The 18,149-nt window shown below is 35.6% G+C and overlaps 1 protein-coding gene across 2 annotated transcripts in view; it reads left to right on the plus strand.

Annotated features, from left to right (window-relative positions):
• SEMA3E (semaphorin 3E) overlaps nucleotides 1-18,149 on the plus strand; it is a 253,303-nt gene that overhangs the window by 197,198 nt on the left and 37,956 nt on the right. For both annotated transcript variants that reach the window (XM_046020062.1, XM_046020063.1), the window contains exons 5-9: nucleotides 1,725-1,818; nucleotides 13,346-13,465; nucleotides 14,781-14,923; nucleotides 16,026-16,140; nucleotides 16,536-16,605. In XM_046020062.1, the coding sequence (XP_045876018.1) occupies nucleotides 1,725-1,818; nucleotides 13,346-13,465; nucleotides 14,781-14,923; nucleotides 16,026-16,140; nucleotides 16,536-16,605 (542 nt within the window). The remainder of the gene's footprint in view (nucleotides 1-1,724; nucleotides 1,819-13,345; nucleotides 13,466-14,780; nucleotides 14,924-16,025; nucleotides 16,141-16,535; nucleotides 16,606-18,149) is intronic.

Below are 18,149 nucleotides of genomic sequence, written 5' to 3' on the forward strand. Positions count from 1 at the left end.
TCCGAATTCTGAAGTTGTGGAAAGTCTTGATTTAAGAGAGCAGTTCAGTATATCTCTTTAACAGCTTTCTCTGACCAAATATTTGGACATTTGACTGGAGTAGAACAAATATAAAATGTATGTCCTACCTACTTTGTTTCAAGTAACTTCTAAAGTGGCAATGACTAAAGGGTCACACAAATATTACATTCACGCTCTTGGTCACTTTCTCCTTCACATAACACTGCGGGTCAGTTTTCCAAATTGAGATGCAGACAGTTCAGCACAAGTGTTAGCTGGGCACACCAATAATTCTCTCTCAGTTGAATAAACTTTTTCTCATGTCATTGCAAATTTGTCATCTGAGTAGTGAACACAAAAATGTCTCCAATTTTTTATGGGTATTCTTGCTCTCCACTGATGTGTGTAAAGTGTATAAACAGGAAAAAAATTGGGGGGGTTAAAGTTTTTTGGCTTTTAGCCACCTCTGAGTCAGAAGCCTCCATTTGTCCCCTGGGCTGTGGTTCAATTCCAGGGATAAGACTGGAAGGTTGTAGGGGTCAGGTGAACTCTGCATTACTGGAAAGGTTTTAGAATCACAGGATCAGAATGGTGATTTTGGAATATCAGAGAGAGGAATAAAAGTGTGTCAAATAAGAATGGCAAGATCAAGACAGAACAGATAATGGGAAATAAGGGGGGGTGGCTAAGAAAGTCAAATTCAAGTTTGAGAAAAGTGGCTGCAAATCAGAAGTTACTCAGGACTTGAGGATTGTTTTGAGGTTCATGGTTCTCAGATGGGCAGGGCCATTGATAGACACCAGGGGGCAGTATCAGCAATATTCTCTTGCAGATTATTTTTTCTTTTCCTACAAAATTTTCAATATTGATTCTTATTGTCACTTTTCCAAACTTTCTTTTACCCAAACCATTTATAGCACACTTAATGAATAATAATTATGAAAATATATTAATGAGAATTTTGAAATCTGAGAATAGAGAAAATTTCTGTGGTTAGGCGCTTGCAATAAGAACCAGTGAAGTAGTCGTTTTTCATAGAAGTACTTTCAAGCTCTTATTTATGTGACACGAGTCTGAAATATTGCTCATAACGTGACATTTATTTATATATCTATATTCCAATAATTGTTTATACAGCTATCATTTTCTAAATTATTAAAGTTAAATGTCTATACCAAGAATATGTGATGAAGAATAAACATGATTGGAAATAAATAATCTAAATTGATAGAAAATTCTATCAGCTTCTTTTGCAGACCCTTCAAAAAAAATCACTAGTGGCTTTTGTGGGATAGCAATCAATTTCCGTATTTATCATTAAACCTCTCTTTTAGATTTTAAAAACTAGTTAGTTAGTTTTTTAAAACTCCCCCCCCCCCCTTTTTTTTAGCACTTTTTCATTCCTTTGGCGTATTTACTGGACACGCCTCAGAGTAACTAATATTGTCCTCTCATGTGATTAAAAACTGTTAATGTCTTTCATTTCATCACCTGTATACTTTCTGGGAGGAGTGAGAAGCCCATAAGGGCCTGAGAACTCATATATTTATTTACAAAACCCAGTTTGGTCCTAAGAAACTTGGTACTCATGGTACCCTGTTTACAATAACTGATTTGCAAAAGGTCAGATTTTTGTATGTCTTACCTGAGCAATTAGAATCTTACTAAAGTCGGCAAATACTTAATGGCTTTTCTGGTTTGTTTGTTGTTTTTTTTTTTTCAAGGATCCCCTGTTTCATCTGGAACCGCACAGGTCTGAACGAGGAAGGGGCAGATGTCCTTTCGATCCCAGCTCCTCCTTCATCTCCACCTTAGTTGGTAATTATTGTTGCCACAGACATCATTTGGTCACCATATTGATTTTGAAACTTCATTTAGGTTCTTCCGGTGTTTCCTTATACGTGTGTTAGAGTCATATTTATTTACGGGTGCTGGAAGCAATGATATTAGATTTAAAGTCATGCTAAACTGAACCCATTTTGACTCTAAGTGTAGCTACTCTGCAGTATGTGTGTCATTCTGGAAACACAAGTTGTTATTTAGTATCTGTTAGAAAATATCCTGTATTATGGACATTTATTATTCAAAAAATGCAGTTAGAGAAATACTTTATAAAAGCCTGGCTGGAGAAACTCAACTATTGCAACATATGTTAGTTCTTTTTGTTTTAATTACTCTATGATTTTAGGAAAACTTTTAATATTCTCTTCTTGGTGCCCTTCTCTGTATTAGTAGAATTCATCAGAAGCTCATCTCAGGTTGAGAACTTTAAAATTCTTTATCTAAACTCTTGTTTATCTAGAATCTTAACAATAGAAGTTGACCTGTTCAAACTTCCACTAAATGTCCACATTGAAATAATAAAATAAGTTGGCATGTCCAATCTAGATTTCCATTTGATTCCATTTAATTAGATAAGGTACCTCACCTGAGTACCTCACTTAAGACACAATGAAATTATTTTTCTTTCTGTTTATATTCTCGGGGTTTAAAACTGGCACACTTGGCAAAGTACTCCAGCACTGTGATGGTACAGACAAATGAGTTCCCAAGTACAAAGCTGAAGTGAGCTCTTCCCGATACCTAACTAGGAGTTATGAGGAGTCATTCTATTCTCTCAGCGTTGTGAGGTTCTGATATAAGTATGGTATAGATGTACGGATTTCTATTATTACATTTGCAACACTTAGAATTATAGGCTAATATTAGGTCACCCTGTTGGCAGAAAATGGGGAAGTGTAAAATAACATGTGGGGACTTCCCATCCTAAATAAAAGATAAACACTTAAAACTCCCCACTGAGGGGCACCTGGGTGGCTCAGTGGGTTAGGCCTCTGCCTTCAGCTCAGGTCATGATCTCAGGGTCCTGGGATCGAGCCCCACATCAGGCTCTCTGCTCAGCGGGGAGCGTGCTTCCCTTCCTCTCTCTCTGCCTGCCTCTCTGCTTACTCGTGATCTCTCTCTGTCAAATAAATAAATCTTTAAAAAAAAAAAAAATCTCCCCACTGATGAGTAATCAGAATACAAGATTTTGAGTTGATGCAGGTATTCCCAGGTATTCTAGAAACTGTATAGTCCCTGAACTTATCCAGACAGTTCATTTTGATGGGCCTTGTGTCCCACTCTGTACTTGCCCATCCCAGTCATGGTACTTACGTCCATGTCAGCAAAGAAGGAATATGAATGTGAATATGAATATGAATAGAGTGCAGTACTGTAAATGTATCTTCTCTTCCTTATGGTTTTCTTAGCATTTTCCTTTCTGTAGTTTACTTGAAGAATACAGTAGGTAATACATAAAACATGCAAACTATGCGTTGATCAGTTGTTTTGTCATCCGTAAGGCTTCTGCTCAATTAATAGTTAAGTGTTTGGGCAGTCACAAGTTATATGCAAATTTTCAGCTGCAGGGTCAGAGCTCCCAACTTCCATGGTGTTTAGGGGTCCACTGTATATCTGCAGAGCAAAGATCTTCAATTAGCGCTAATTATTAGGGAAAGTTGGATTTGCTTCAGCCCCATAGTTTGAAAAGACTCTAAAATGAGATTTCACATAGTAAGTTCTTCCAGAGCTTGCTCCAAGAGATGTAATATTCTTAAAGAGCATAATGTTTAAAAAAAAAAAAAGTATATTTAAGATAGCTAGAGTTCCTCTGCTAGCCTGTTTGTGTGTGTGTGTGTGTGTAAACAGAATATGAGGAAGGGAGACCTTAAATACGAAAATAAGATCGCCTAAGTTTAAACTTCAGTAGCAATCAGAGTCTTGGGAGGGACACTGAATGAAGGCCAGCTAGATCTATGTTAGAAATGGCACTGGAGGGCCCCTAGATGGCTCAGTGGGTTAAGCTGCTGCCTTCAGCTCAGGTCATGATCTCAGGGTCCTGGGATCGAGTCCCGCAACCGGGCTCTCTGCTCGGCAGGGAGCCTGCTTCCTCCTCTCTCTCTGCCTGCCTTTCTGCCTAGTTGTGATCTTTCTCTGTCAAATAAATAAATAAAATCTTTTAAAAAAATACTGTTACACTGAAAAAATAAATAAAATGAAAAAAAAAAGGCACTGGATGCATTAAAATACATGCATTTGACAGATAATTTTTTCTAATGCTTTCAGTGCTTTTGAGGGATAATTTCATAAATTTAAAATTTGAATATGTTTGGAAGAGATTTTCTTATCATTTCTTTTACCTTACGTCTCACACAGAACAGGCCTCCTATAAATATTCATTGAATAGACTGAATATTCCTAAACAGGCAAAAAACAAATTTTGGAGTATTATTCATAAGAATATTATAAGTGATACTGAAAGTGGAAAATTACAGAGCAAACACTACTTCTGTGGTAAAATCCTAAAAAGATTAGCACACCATTTAATTTTAACATTTCATTTAAATGGTTTAAACAATTCCTTTAGTCACCCTGCCACTCACCACTAAGCCTCCCTGGAGCTTATTTATGCATGAAACTGGGAACTTAAAACTGAATTTTTTAAGAGGGGAAATATTACTGGAGGGACATTTCCCAGTGAGTTTCATTGAACTTCCAAATCAAATTACACTGTGCTGACATGGGAAGTGCTTGCCATCTGGGTGGCTGTTCACAGATTCAGAAGAGAAATCAAATCGTAAGAGCCCTCCAAACTAAACACAAACACTATAGGAATAATCCCTCCAAAAAGAAGAAATAAAAATATAATTCTTCACCTTTATCCACTAGCTTTCAATCCAAAGTACCTTTGAAAGATTATTCGCTCACTGTAGATACGAGGTGCCGTGGAAACCTGATAACCTCCACCTGAGCCAGCAACTCTGAGAGAGAGGAAGTAGGAATAATTCACCCAGTCGAAAAAACAGCAGGAGTTTGGGCTGGAAAAATGGAGCTACCTGAGTTGGAATTTGGCAAGCCCAGTGCAGCTTACTTTGACAGGGAAAGAATGCGTTAATGTGGTATTTTATGGCCACACATGTTCTCTGCTGATGGGTTAGGACAAGACTCCAGCAAAATGTTGACCATCTTGAGGCCACGATCCTTGTTTCTTTGTTAATTGTGGGTCACACTTAACTGCTGAGTGCCTGCTCACCTCAAGTTGCGCTTTTGTGATAAGAAACTCGAATTTGTAACAATACTCATAAAGCTAACAAGGCCCCCAAGGAAAAAAAAGGAGGTGCTGGAAAATCAATGGATGTCTTACAGTTTCTTAACTTCAGGTACGGTTTTCATTTCAGTTACCTTAAGTTTAGTTGGCTGAAGATCACGTGAACTAAAAAGCTTACCAAAGTCTGAATAAAGTTTATTTGTTAGGTAAAAGACAAGTTAACGAACATGCGAACATGTTTTAATTAAATTTATCATCTAATTCAGAAATGAAATGTTAGTATCTTGCAGTGATTCCATGTGAAACAGAATTAAAGGAGTGAAACAACCTCTTTGTTTAGCTCTGTTCTGAATGTTCACAAATCAATCAAAATGAAATCATACATTAATTAGGGTTGCTCTCCAAATGCCACTTGATATTAACATAATTTATCTTGGTGGCATATAAATTCATATCACAGGTGCAAATATTTCTACACATTTAGCCACATTTCCCCCTACTGTGATGACAATTTTATATTGAAAATGGTCTTCAGTGTCTGAAGAATATAAGACATTACAGCCTGGTTTTAAAAACACTGTTGAAGCGATGACTTACTTAGTAAAATAAATTGATGTATTACTTGCCTATACCTTTTATTTCATCCAAAGATAGTACTTATGTTGCTATCTAATTATTGGATTTGGTGACCAGCCAAATAAAAATTCAGGAAATACAAATATATATATTTAAGAGAGGGAGAGAGGGGATGGTGAGCAGAGGGAGAGAGAGAATCTCAAGCAGATGCTATGCCCAGTGGGGAGCCCAACACAGGGCTCCATCTCCACCAGAACTGAAATCAAGAGTTGGACACTTAACTGAATGAGCCACCCAGGCACCCTAGGAAATATTTCCTTTATGTCATATATCATTTTGGCCAGCAAGGCAAATACCGGCTGACTCTTTTTCATCAGCTCTGTTGGATATACTGTTGCAATATTCTTAATAACGTTTATAACATCTTTAGTAACTGCAGGGTTTCCCTTGCACCTTGCCCTCTCAATTCTGGTGCCTTTTTAAAAAAATATTTTATTCTGACTCAGTAGTTCCAGGTGTAATTTAATATTTACCATACCTGCCATGACTATGACATGCTAACATGCATGTTACTAGCATTTGGGGGGAAAGCACTCTAATTTGTCACATACTCTTTCTTTGCTTTCAAAGGGTTAGCTTTTTATTAGGATATTTTTAGGGTGACTTCTTAAATTAAAGACTTACTAAATTTTATTTCAACAAATAACCGTGAATAAAATATCACAGGCCCTGAAATTTTCTTTCTACATTCTATTTGGTCCTATCTTACCATTTTTAGCAAATAAAATTACAAAAGTTTATAGCTGCTGAAATTTTCTTCCTGTACTTTTATTCATAATAATGAGACCTTTGTGAATATATCTCCTCGTTATATATTCTGTACATTGAAGGTCAGTGTTGACTGAATGAAAGGGAGTTGGAATATATGCAGAGGAAATTTAAGTGATTATTTCAAGCTATCAGTGGCATTAATTTTTTTTTTAAATGTTCCTTTTAAATTAATTATATCCAGGACAGAGTTATGAATGAATAGTTCTGGCACAGAGTATGACTTAATAATATTAGAAAAATAAATGAAAAATCTTAAGTGAAGATAAAATGTATGTCTTTATAAATGCAACCTCTGCAAATGTAACAAATGAAGTATATCTCCTTATTTCTTGAATTCACCCCAACTGTACAGAAATTTAGACTTAAAGTCATTCCTTTGCCATGTTCCTGTCCCTAAAGATTGTCCGTCATTTCTTATCCAACTCTGTTGCTCTCTCTCATTTGGCACAACACTAGTTATCCACATGCTCGTGGCTTCTGGCTGTATCTACTAGTCTCTGTGAGCCTCTTTGGATATTTTGCTTATGGATTCCTGAACACAAATGAAAATGATAAGGCTAGAAGAAAAAAAAATACAACTACAACTGTATAACTAATTCATATATTCTGCCTGGTTGCTTTTAGCACCCTAAGCAGAGTGTGACTGTGAACGGGGATGTGGATGTTGGACTATATATCTCATTCTTATCCATCCTCGTCCTGGTGCGTGTATTTTGTTTTATATGCAATGGTGCATGTTATAGTGATTCTATAAAACAGTGCATCTGATATTTGAATGGCTTTCTTTTTTTTTTTTTTTTAAAGATTTTATTTATTTATTTGACAGATAGAGATCACAAGTAGGGAGAGAGGCAGGCAGAGAGAGAGAGAGGAGGAAGCAGGCTCCCCGCCAAGCAGAGAGCCTGATGTGGGGCTCAATCCCAGGACCCTGGGATCATGACCTGAGCGAAAGGCAGAGGCCCTAACCCACTGAGCCACCCAGGAGCCCCTTTGAATGACTTTCTAACAAATGTATACAACTCAGTTATGAAATGAAGCAGTTAATTCCATCGTTAGCCATGTGCTGTCCATGAGGCGAATATATTTCACATTATTTAGTTGTGTAGACGTTCACAACACAAATAGGAGAAATGCTTGAATAAAACCTAAGAAGATAAAAAGCATGGAAAACTGTGATGTTTGTCTTACCAAACAACTAAAAGCTGTATTTCTAATGTGGAAACTAAAAACTCAAATCAAGTAATAAGTATCTAGCCCATGAGCAAAACTGCTGAGAATGGTAGGTTTCATAAAACATGAAGGCAATGCAGTATGCTTAACTGAAACTTCAGTTAGAGTTTGTTCTGTTAAAAAGGGGTTGTGTAGAAAACTATTGTAATGATGCATTTTAACTTAGAATTATTTACAGTGGATTTGTTTTTATATATTGGCAAGAGTCAAATGATTCTTATTTTCTTTCATATAAGCTGTTTAGTGTAGACACAATCTTTGGGGGCTAAAACTATTAGGGACAGATACTGGAAGAAAATAGAGCCCTTGTATTCATGAATTAAAACTGTTAAATATAGGAACAAAAAAATCAAGGAATTCTGTTATTCATATAAATGACTGATATTTTTTCTTTCTCTTAGTGTTTTTTTTACTGGAGCTTTATTGAAGAATCAGAATCTTATCCTGAGTTTTTATTGCATTTCATAGCTTTATTAAATTCAAACACCTAAAAGAATTTTTAGATATATTCACAAATTAATTCACTGTTCTCTTCATGGATTTGACAAAATGTTTATTGAGCATTTCCTATATTCCAGATACTGTACAAGATATTGGGGAAAAAGAATATATAAGACATATCAAGAGGCCATTCTAGGGGCTCCTGGGTGGCTCAGTGGGTTAAAGCCTCTGCCTTTGGCTCAGGTCATGATCCCAGGGTTCTGGGATCGAGTCCCGCATCAGGCTCTCTGCTCTGCGGACAGCCTGCTTCCTCCTCTCTCTCTCTGCCTGCCTCTCTGCCTACTTGTGATCTCTGTCTGTCAAATAAAATAAATAAATAAATAAATAAATAAATAAATAAATAAATGGCCATTCTAGTGAGGCATAATGTCAAATGTATAAGCAATAGGTTAATACAGTAGGGTGAGCAATATGGTAGCAGTAGGCACAGGGGCTTGGTGGTACTGGGAATCACTACACTAACACAAGTTTAGTCAAGGAAGACATCAGAGAGCAAGTAGGCATTAGCCAGGCACATGGGAGGTGAAGCAGGAAAGGAGATGCAGAATTTAGGCAGAACATTTCCAGGCAGAGAGAACGGAAAAGTTTGGCAGGCTCAAGAAATTACATGTAGGTCTCTGTGATTTTACAAGTAAGACCATGAGATATCGAACAGCAGATTTCAAGCTGGGGGCTTGGTGTGACAGATTTCCAATGCAGAACTGTTCCCACTGTTACTGTGTCTGTCTGTACAGAGAGCCTATGTTGAGCCTGACAATAATAAGTTACATTCACCTGTCAAAACACCCTGCAGATGCTCTATTTTTTTAAATTATAACCACACTTGACCATCTAAAATTAACATGACATCCGTCACCCTCAGAATTCAGTGCTATAACAAATGAAATGTAATATATGGCATAAAAATCAAGTTGGTTATTTATATTCAGAATATTGAAATAGATATCAGTTAAACTTGTGGCTAAGCTAATACATTTATTAAATATCATGTCTTCATAGACCTACAAAACTGAAAACTTGGATAGTTCTATTCTGATTGAAACTCTAGAAGATACTTTTTATTTATATGAAACCTTTCTCTTTTTAATCCATGAAAATATGATTTATCCAGGTTTTTTTATACTCTGTAAAATACCAAGGTATTGATTCACAAATTTACCCTAATTATATCAAATGGTTATAATTTTAAAGTTTTCAGTTGAGATACCTTACGTATATACTTTATGTATTGCTGTAAGTAGTATCAATTATAACGATGCTGAATATGTTGGCTCATTTAATTACTATTAGGTAATAGTTGTGCCTAAGGCTTATTCTACTTGATGATTTTTCATAAAAGTTTTTTTTTCCCCCTTAGGAAGATTTTTTGCCAAGCATGACTATTATCTGTGACTATGAATTTATTTTGTTCTTTACACTAATAATAAGCTATGAAAGGAGAATCTTTCCCTTCTGAGGAAAATCTAACATTTCCAACAGAAACACATTTGGTTCCATTTACAGAGCATCGAGTTTTTAGCACCTGTCCAGTTTCTTTGAAGTTTAAGTCAGACATCTCATATTGTGTTATTTGAATTGTTCACAAACTATTTTCTTTTATCAGAATACAGAAAGGGAAATTGGGTAAAATTGGTAATATATCATCTTTTCCTTTGTGCAGATAACGTGCCTTGGATGTGGTATTATTTGGTATCCTAGGGCTGCCATCTAGTGTCTCCAAGGGGTATTTGTTTGTTAAATTTATGAAATTGATTAAAATGAGTAGAACTTTGATAGGGTGTTTCAGATTGGGATAAGTGCAATAATTGTTGTGAACTTATATGAAGATTATTTTATCATAATAGTAATGTTTTCAAATATTGAAGTTCTAAAAGTCTTTTAAGATATTAAGTGAAATCAGATATTAAAAACTTAAGAAATAGAAAATAGTCATGATTTTTAAGAAATTTATTTTTTTGTACCTGTTGTGCATTAAGCATTTGGCCAAGTCCACATTAGAAAAATAAGTTTTGTTTAGAATAATTCTCCAGGGGCGCCTGGGTGGCTACGTTGGTTGAGCGACTGACTGCCTTCCACTCAGGTCATGATCCTGGGAGTCCTGGGATCAAGACCTGCCTTGGGCTCCCAGCTCCATGGGGAGTCTGCTTCTCCCTCTGACCACCCCTCTTGTGCTATCTCTCACTCTGCTTCTCTCTCTCTCAAATAGGTAAATAAATTTTTTTTAAAAATAGGATAATTTTCCAAAATGGCCTTTATATTTTATATGGGGAATATAAGTTAAAATAACAACAAAAACATTTCAGAAAAATCCTTACTCTGGTAGTTCAATGTCAATGACCCACCTCTTGTGGGTCAACTCATTCTTTTATGCTATAAAGTTGATGTTCCCCAAGGCCTTTTAATGAATTTAACATGACTCTTATCCATGTGCAAGTAGTGCAGAATGCCTCCCACAAACGGTTTATATCCCTAACCACTAAATGCATTTTATCTAAAAATATGCCTTCACCACACACAGATATAACCTTCTGATGAATATAACATTAACTGGCTCTGATATAAATTATGTTGCTTTCTTCCTTCTGTTACCAAAGAACATGCTTAAATAAGAGTTCTAATGTAATTTTTTCTGTCAAATCATGTTTTAAGTCCAGAGATAAAGCATCTTTGTTTTTCTTTTCTGTTACTTTCCTTATCACACCTCTCACTTAGCGTACATTCGAGTGTATGGAATGAACTCAACAAATCCAGGTTGTTTTTTTTTTTAACTTGTTATCTGGAAAATCTTCAAATCCAGAAAAAAAAAAATGAAAGAGGAGTAAAATTTACACCTTTATACCACTTACCTGAATTCATCAATTGTTAATTCTAATACTTTGCCACATTTACCTCTTCTTTCCCTGTTTCTCTCTTATTACATAGATGTATAGTTTAAAGGCAAATTCCTTTGTGGGAAAACCTGGATTTTATTTATCTTTTTCCTATATATTTTTTAAATATCCCTAGTGGATTTTGTGAACCAAAGAAGCTATTTACATTTACTTGTCTTTGTATAAATGAATGTTAGTTTGTTATTATAATATTTTTAAAAGCTTATTTTTCCTGAGCCTTCAAATTCAATCAATATCTCATTTTTTCTATTTTTAAATCTGCTATAACAAAAGAATTATCTTTACTTTTTAAAAAGTAAGTCAGTTAATCCAAGTTCAAAATAAAATTCTCTTATAAAGTGTCTTGGTGACAGCACCTTTGATTACGTTCTCAAATTTTAAACCATACAAACATATTTGGTTTATTCAAGTTTTTTTTTCGAAGTTTTAAAGGCCTTATCTTAGGAAAAAAAATCCTTTATAAATATTGAAATAATTTTTAAAATCTAATAAAATTTATAACATGAGGATCAGCAGGGTGGCCCAGGTGGTTGAGTGTCTGACTCTTGATTTTGGCTCAGGTCATGATCTCAGGGTTGTGGGATCAAGTCCTGAGTGGGGCTCTGTGCTCAGCAGGGAGTCTGTTGGAGATTTTCTCCCTCTCCCTCTGCCCCCCACCTCTCTCTGTCTCTCTAAAATAAATAATAAATAAATAAATAAATATATCATTCAAGAACTAAAATTTATAAACATGAAATCGAGTTCTCTTAAATTCTGTTTATATACTTGGCTGGATTTTTATACCTGTAACTTTAATAATTCTAATTCTAAAATCAGTTATTCATTAAATGTACTAAATTAGAGATACAGTTAATTTGAATTCTCTTAAACTTTAAAGCACTTCAGATGCCGTATGTACATGTTCCATATTTAATAGGAAAACATTAATACATTGAGCTCAGTATCAGCTCTATATTTTTAAACTGACCAGAGTTGTATGATACTCACTGTGAGAATTTTACTGCCCTAAATGGAGGGTGCTGCTTCTATTGATCTGATACTATCATTTGCTTCTTTTAGAGGTTTTTGCCAAAGACAGGACACCTGAACTGCATATGCCCAGGACAATGCCTCTGGCCCCACTCATGGGCACACTGATTATCTTTTGTTGTCCCTTGGACAAAAGAGAACTCCCAAGTTCCTATACTTGAGAGGTATTAGTCTTTCTGCAGTTCCCTTTACCTTTATTTTACTATTATATTTTTCCTCTTCCCTTAAGCTATTTTAATGTTTTCTTGTTATTTCCAGGACACACATTGTCATTTCTCGGGAAGCCCTGCATACATTTGTGATTTCTTGATCTGATTTTCAGTCTGGGTCCTCACCACATGTTATAACTAACTTCGTTCATTCTGTTAACTGACTGATTAAATTATAAATTCTTTGTATCATTCCCATCTATGCCATAACTTACAAATTAAATGACAATGAACTGGATTATTTACAACTTTGTCAGACATTGTGGTTCCTATACTAAAATCATGTTCATGGAAGCAATCTCTTGTTCTAAGAAGGATTTGAGTTAGCTGTCTTGCATATAATACCAATAATAATAATATAAAAATTAATAATAATACCCTTAGGATATAAAGGTTAAAAGAAGTTTAGTAAAATAAAATGAACCAGCTTACTTGTCAAATACTCATATAGGTCTGGGGCACCTGGGTGGCTCATTCAGTTAAAAGTCAGGCTCTTGATTTCAGATCAGGTAATGATGTCAGAGTCATTAGATCAAGCCTTTCAGTGGGCTCTGCACTCAGCAGGGAGCCTGCTTGAGATTCTTTCTCTCTGCCCCTTCCCCCAATTTGTGTGTGTGTGTTCTCTCTCTCAAATAAATGAATACATCTTAAAAAATAGATTCATATAGGTCTTATGAATATATATGCCAGCTGTTGTTTGACGTGCTTCACTCTTTACAATACTTTTGAGCGCTAGTCCTATTTGGGAATGGGGAAACTCAGGCACAGAAAGGTTAAGCAACTAGCCCAAGCTCACACAGCTCAAAAGTGGCAGTGGATATTCCAGTCCTAGTGATCTCACCTTACCATCCATGCTTTTGCAGTAGTATTCATTTCACAAGGTCATATACCCAGTAAACCTGGGTATGTTTGATGTCATTGTGGCTTATAGATTGTTGTCAGATCCAGAAACAAATACTGGCTTCTTTTTAACTCCTTTTTCCATGTAGGTAGTGAATTGTTTACTGGACTCTACAGTGATTACTGGGGCAGAGATGCTGCAGTCTTCCGGAGCATGGGGCGACTGGCTCACATTCGCACTGAGCATGACGATGAGCGCCTGTTGAAAGGTAGGGTTCAGGAGGAAGGAGCATGTAAGTCGGAACTGAAAACAAGTCTAGAACTCATGGGAAATTTGCTGGTTTGATCATAATAATAATCAAATGTCTTTTACGGTTTTTACAAATTTCAGAATTTTCGTAATATTCCTAAATTAAAGTATTATTCCTAAATTAAATTATATTAAAATATAATTTTATATCAACATGAACTGGCTCTATTATAAAACCAAATTGCCCTCATAGCAATACTTAGTAATCAGGATTTAAATGAGGAAAATAAACCAAATATATGAAAAGCAAAAAAAACCAAAACTTTTTATCCAGTAAGTTGTTTTGTTCTTTTGTCAGTTGGTATACTTTTGGATCAGTTGATTGCTTTGCTTATTTTAATGAGATCACATTGTTTTTAGAGACGAATAAAATTCTAGGAAAATCACTAGTCATTTACTGACAGAATCCTTGTAAGGAATAATGTTTATGTTTTTGTCACAGTGGTCTATCCAGGGATTGAAGTATCACTTAATAATGAATTTTTTAAATTATTTTTAGCCTTTTTATTAAGCTAATTTAGAGTACATAATCATTATTGGCAGCATGTTTTATTAAAATATTTGACATAGTATATTAAGCAAGGGTTGTTCACTCTGATCCCTTAGACTACAAACACAAAGACTTAAAATAAAATTTCTTTTTTTAAATATTCTATTTGTTTATGAGAGAGAGAGAGAGAGTACAAGTAGGGGGGAGGCACAGAGAGAGAAAGGGAGCAACAGACTCTCCACCGAGCATGGAGCCCAACATGAGGCTCGACCCCAAGACCCTGGAATCATGACTTGAGCCAAAGGCAGACACTTAATGACTGAGCCACCCTGGTGCTCCTAAAATAAATTTTCTACCTTAAAACTAAAATGGTCTTCCATAAGCTGCACTGGTAGATAATCTATGAATTTGAAAAAGGGATAAACTTCTCTACTCAACTATTTTACATGTATTTACATTGACTGTTTATATACATGGGAGGAAATTTATGGAGATGGTCACCATCATGCCTCTAATCTGTTCTTTGAATGCAATTTAAGGTATGTTGTTTGAAATTGGTTTTTCCTTTCTTGACTCTTATTTTCCATTTAAATTGTCCTGTCCTAGATCAAAACAAAACTGTTGGTTTGAGTGGAGTGAGAGAGTGGAGATCTCTACATGATTTTACCATTGATAGAAAATCTCAAGGAAGAGTCTTTTTTGCAACCGAAGCATCCGTGTGATATGCAATTTATTAGAATAACCTAGCATTTTACTTTTCTTCTACTTTTCTTTATACCTGTAGAACCAAAATTTGTAGGTTCATATATGATTCCTGACAATGAAGACCGAGATGACAACAAAGTGTATTTCTTTTTTACGGAGAAGGCCCTGGAGGCAGAGACCAACGCGCATGCAATTTATGCTAGAGTGGGGAGACTCTGTGTGGTGAGGACTGCCTTTCTCCCTCGTTCTGCGTGCTTATCTCCCGATTTACCGTCAGGTCTCGGTGATTGTATTGTAGGCTTTCTACTTTAAGATATTTTCTGGCAAATAAATAAATAAATAATAAGGAAGATGTTCTAGGATTCTATAGGCTGCCTAACAGTATTTGCTACCTAGTCTTTAGGCTTAACATCTCCCAAAGGTTTTATCTTAGAAGAGTTGTGCCTTTTGTGTGATCTTCCTCATTTTCCAACCCCTACTAAGAAGAGCTAGTCTGTAGTTAGGCTGTACTTCTTCCCACACAGAAGTTTGAGCTCCCCTTTTAAAAATTAATTTAACCAAGGTCTTTTTAGTTTCTTTAGTCCACATACTAAGTAATGTATGTTATATTTCAACAAATCATTTGACTGATTCTTTAGAAAAAACACCTGTGGTTGGTTGGGTATTCAGATAGGCTGTTAGTGAATATTCAAAACTAACTGATGTAGCAATGTATATTGAGAGAATGCTAATAATATTGCAAATGTAATGTTTGATATTTAAGAATAATTAAGAATAATTTAAGAATAATTAAGAATTAAAAATTTAAGAGGAAGTTTATATATACATATCTATGTCCATGTATGTACATTTGTGTGTATATATGTGTGCAAATAATATGTACATACTCTGTATGTATGTATTTCAAACTGGTTTTTTTCTTTTAGAAAAAAAGAGTGGTTGTTTTCTGTATCTCCAAGATAAGCAGATTGTTCATCATTAAAATAATAGTAAAGTTTATTGTATTATTTTGTATTGTATTGTATTTTGTATTGTATTGTAAAGCCACTACTTTATATAGGATAGACCACTCTATTAATATTCTTTAATGTCTGGAAAGTATATTTAATGGGCCAGAGTGAAAGTATACTAACAAGGCAGAATGTACAAGCCTCACATAGTTTTTATGGGGAATTGCAGGTATGGTATTATTCGAGGATTCGGCTACACTTTCCAGATTAAATTGAAAAATTGCAACTGTTCTCATCTGCATGTTTAATAATACACAGTTAGTTGTGGTTAGAAGTCCTTTAGGTATTCACTCACCTGCTTTTGTTCATTGCAGAATGATGTAGGAGGACAGAGGATACTGGTGAATAAGTTCAGCACTTTCCTAAAAGCCAGACTGGTCTGCTCAGTACCAGGCATGAATGGAATTGACACCTATTTTGATGAATTAGGTAAACAAATTAAGTTGTGCTCTTTGATGTGTATTCTTCTCTCTACCCCTCTCTATCTCTACCATGTATGGAAACTTGCTTCCCACAATGAGCAAGTTTCTCTTCTTTTCACTTTGGCCTGGTCTGCATGGTGGGGTCGGGGGAGTTGCAGGAACAGGCGATCGTCTCCGTAGCTGGCAGTCAGCACCTCATTTCTTCCTTGTGGCCCAGCTCAGGGTCATCCTGACAGCCAGGTGTATCACTCTGTTGTGATTTGGTTCCAGTCGTATGACTGTGTATGGACAGAAATTGATGTCTTACATCTGCAGTGAGTTCTAAGCTACTTTATGTCAATGTATTTTCTTTACGTGCAAAGAGGACTAAAAATACTCATCTAATGGTCTTTAATTTTCCAGAGGATATTTTCTTGCTGCACACCAGAGATCATAAGAACCCAGTGATATTTGGACTCTTTAACACTACCAGGTAAGAAATCCATAGGATCTCTAAAAACATGATGAAACAAAATATGCCTTACTCCTTCACTGTGTATGTAAGTTGAAAATATTGTTGACCCATTGTTGCCGTTTATTATTTTATGTCACCAACTTCTCTTTGTTCTCTTATGTTTGCAATTGTTCTTTTACTTTTAAATCCATGATCTCAGTTCAGATCTTTATTTGTTTCTGTTTGAAGCGCCCCAGGCTCCATCTGTGCTCAGTATCCTAATCCCCTTCCGCTCTGACCTACAACAGAATGATTTGCTTCTCACGGTTTATAAGGTATTTGTTCCGTGCTATAGAGGCTAGCATAATTCTTCTAATTGTCACATAGTTTTCCAAGTCACGTTTTCAAGGCTCTCTGTCAACTGTTAGCCACTCAGCTTTGGAAGTTTTCCTATAAGATTATACCTTCACAGAATCTATTTCTAACTCATTAGGGTTCGTTCCATCACTGATTTTATTTGCCCACTTGTTTTGCTTCAAATGTCTCTCCTCCAACACTGACTTTTATCAGTTCTCTAGTGCTGGTCGGTTGCCATCCGTAAGAAATATTCCTTGATACCTTAATCACAGAGCACTTTGCTCACTCCTTTACTCAGGTGGTCCTGCTCCCCTTCATAGCAAACATGTATTTGTGATTTGCCTACCATGTTTTAAATTTAAATAAGCTGTTCAAGTTTAGGGCATATAATCTATTATTTTTCTCTTTAACATGTTTGTATTTTGCCCATCGAAGAGTGTTGGAAAAATATGAAATATCATTTCACACACATGTGTCAGTATATGAATGAAAAAATATCACTAGAATCAGTTTTGGTTGAAAGTTTACATATATAATTTCCTGAGTGTGTCTTTCCAAATAGGAAAGAGTGGATGTGAGATGACTGGAATGAGAAATCAAGAATATTCCTTTGGGTGCCTGGGTGGCTCAGATGGTTAAGCATCTGACTCTTGACTTTGGCTAAGGTCATGATCTCAGCATCTTGAGATGGAACCCCATGTTGGGCTCTGCTCTCAGTGAAGTTGGCTTGAGATTCTCTCCCTCCCTCTCTCCCTTCTTCTATTTTCCCTTGCACTCGTGCTTTCTCTCTCTCTCAAATAAATAATTCTTAAAAAAAAAAAGAATATGTCTTATATCTCTTGAAAGGGATGGAACGATCAAGTTCCCTTCCTCTTTTGCACTGCACTGGACTTAAACTATTATAATCATGTTTACTTTGTTTGCTCAGGGTTTCTCCATGAAGCTTTTGTTTGTTTTTTTTTCAGCAGAAGACTTCTAATGCTCACTTTGAAAAAAATAATAAAGTTCTCACAATAAAGTAGACCTTTTCTTCAACAGAGAAACATGGAAACAATTTTGCTATCAGCTTGTCGTTGATGCAAAGTAAAGTAGTGAATGTAGATTGGTAGTTGTCAGAGTCCACAGAAAATCCTTTTTTTTTTTTTAAACTTCATATTTATTCTTATGCTGGTGAAGAATTTATACATTGCGTTCTAATTCCATGGCTTTTATAACAAATAAAAGCT

The sequence above is a fragment of the Meles meles genome, chromosome 10, assembly GCF_922984935.1.
Source record: "Meles meles chromosome 10, mMelMel3.1 paternal haplotype, whole genome shotgun sequence".
NCBI classification, from domain to species: Eukaryota; Metazoa; Chordata; class Mammalia; order Carnivora; family Mustelidae; genus Meles; species Meles meles.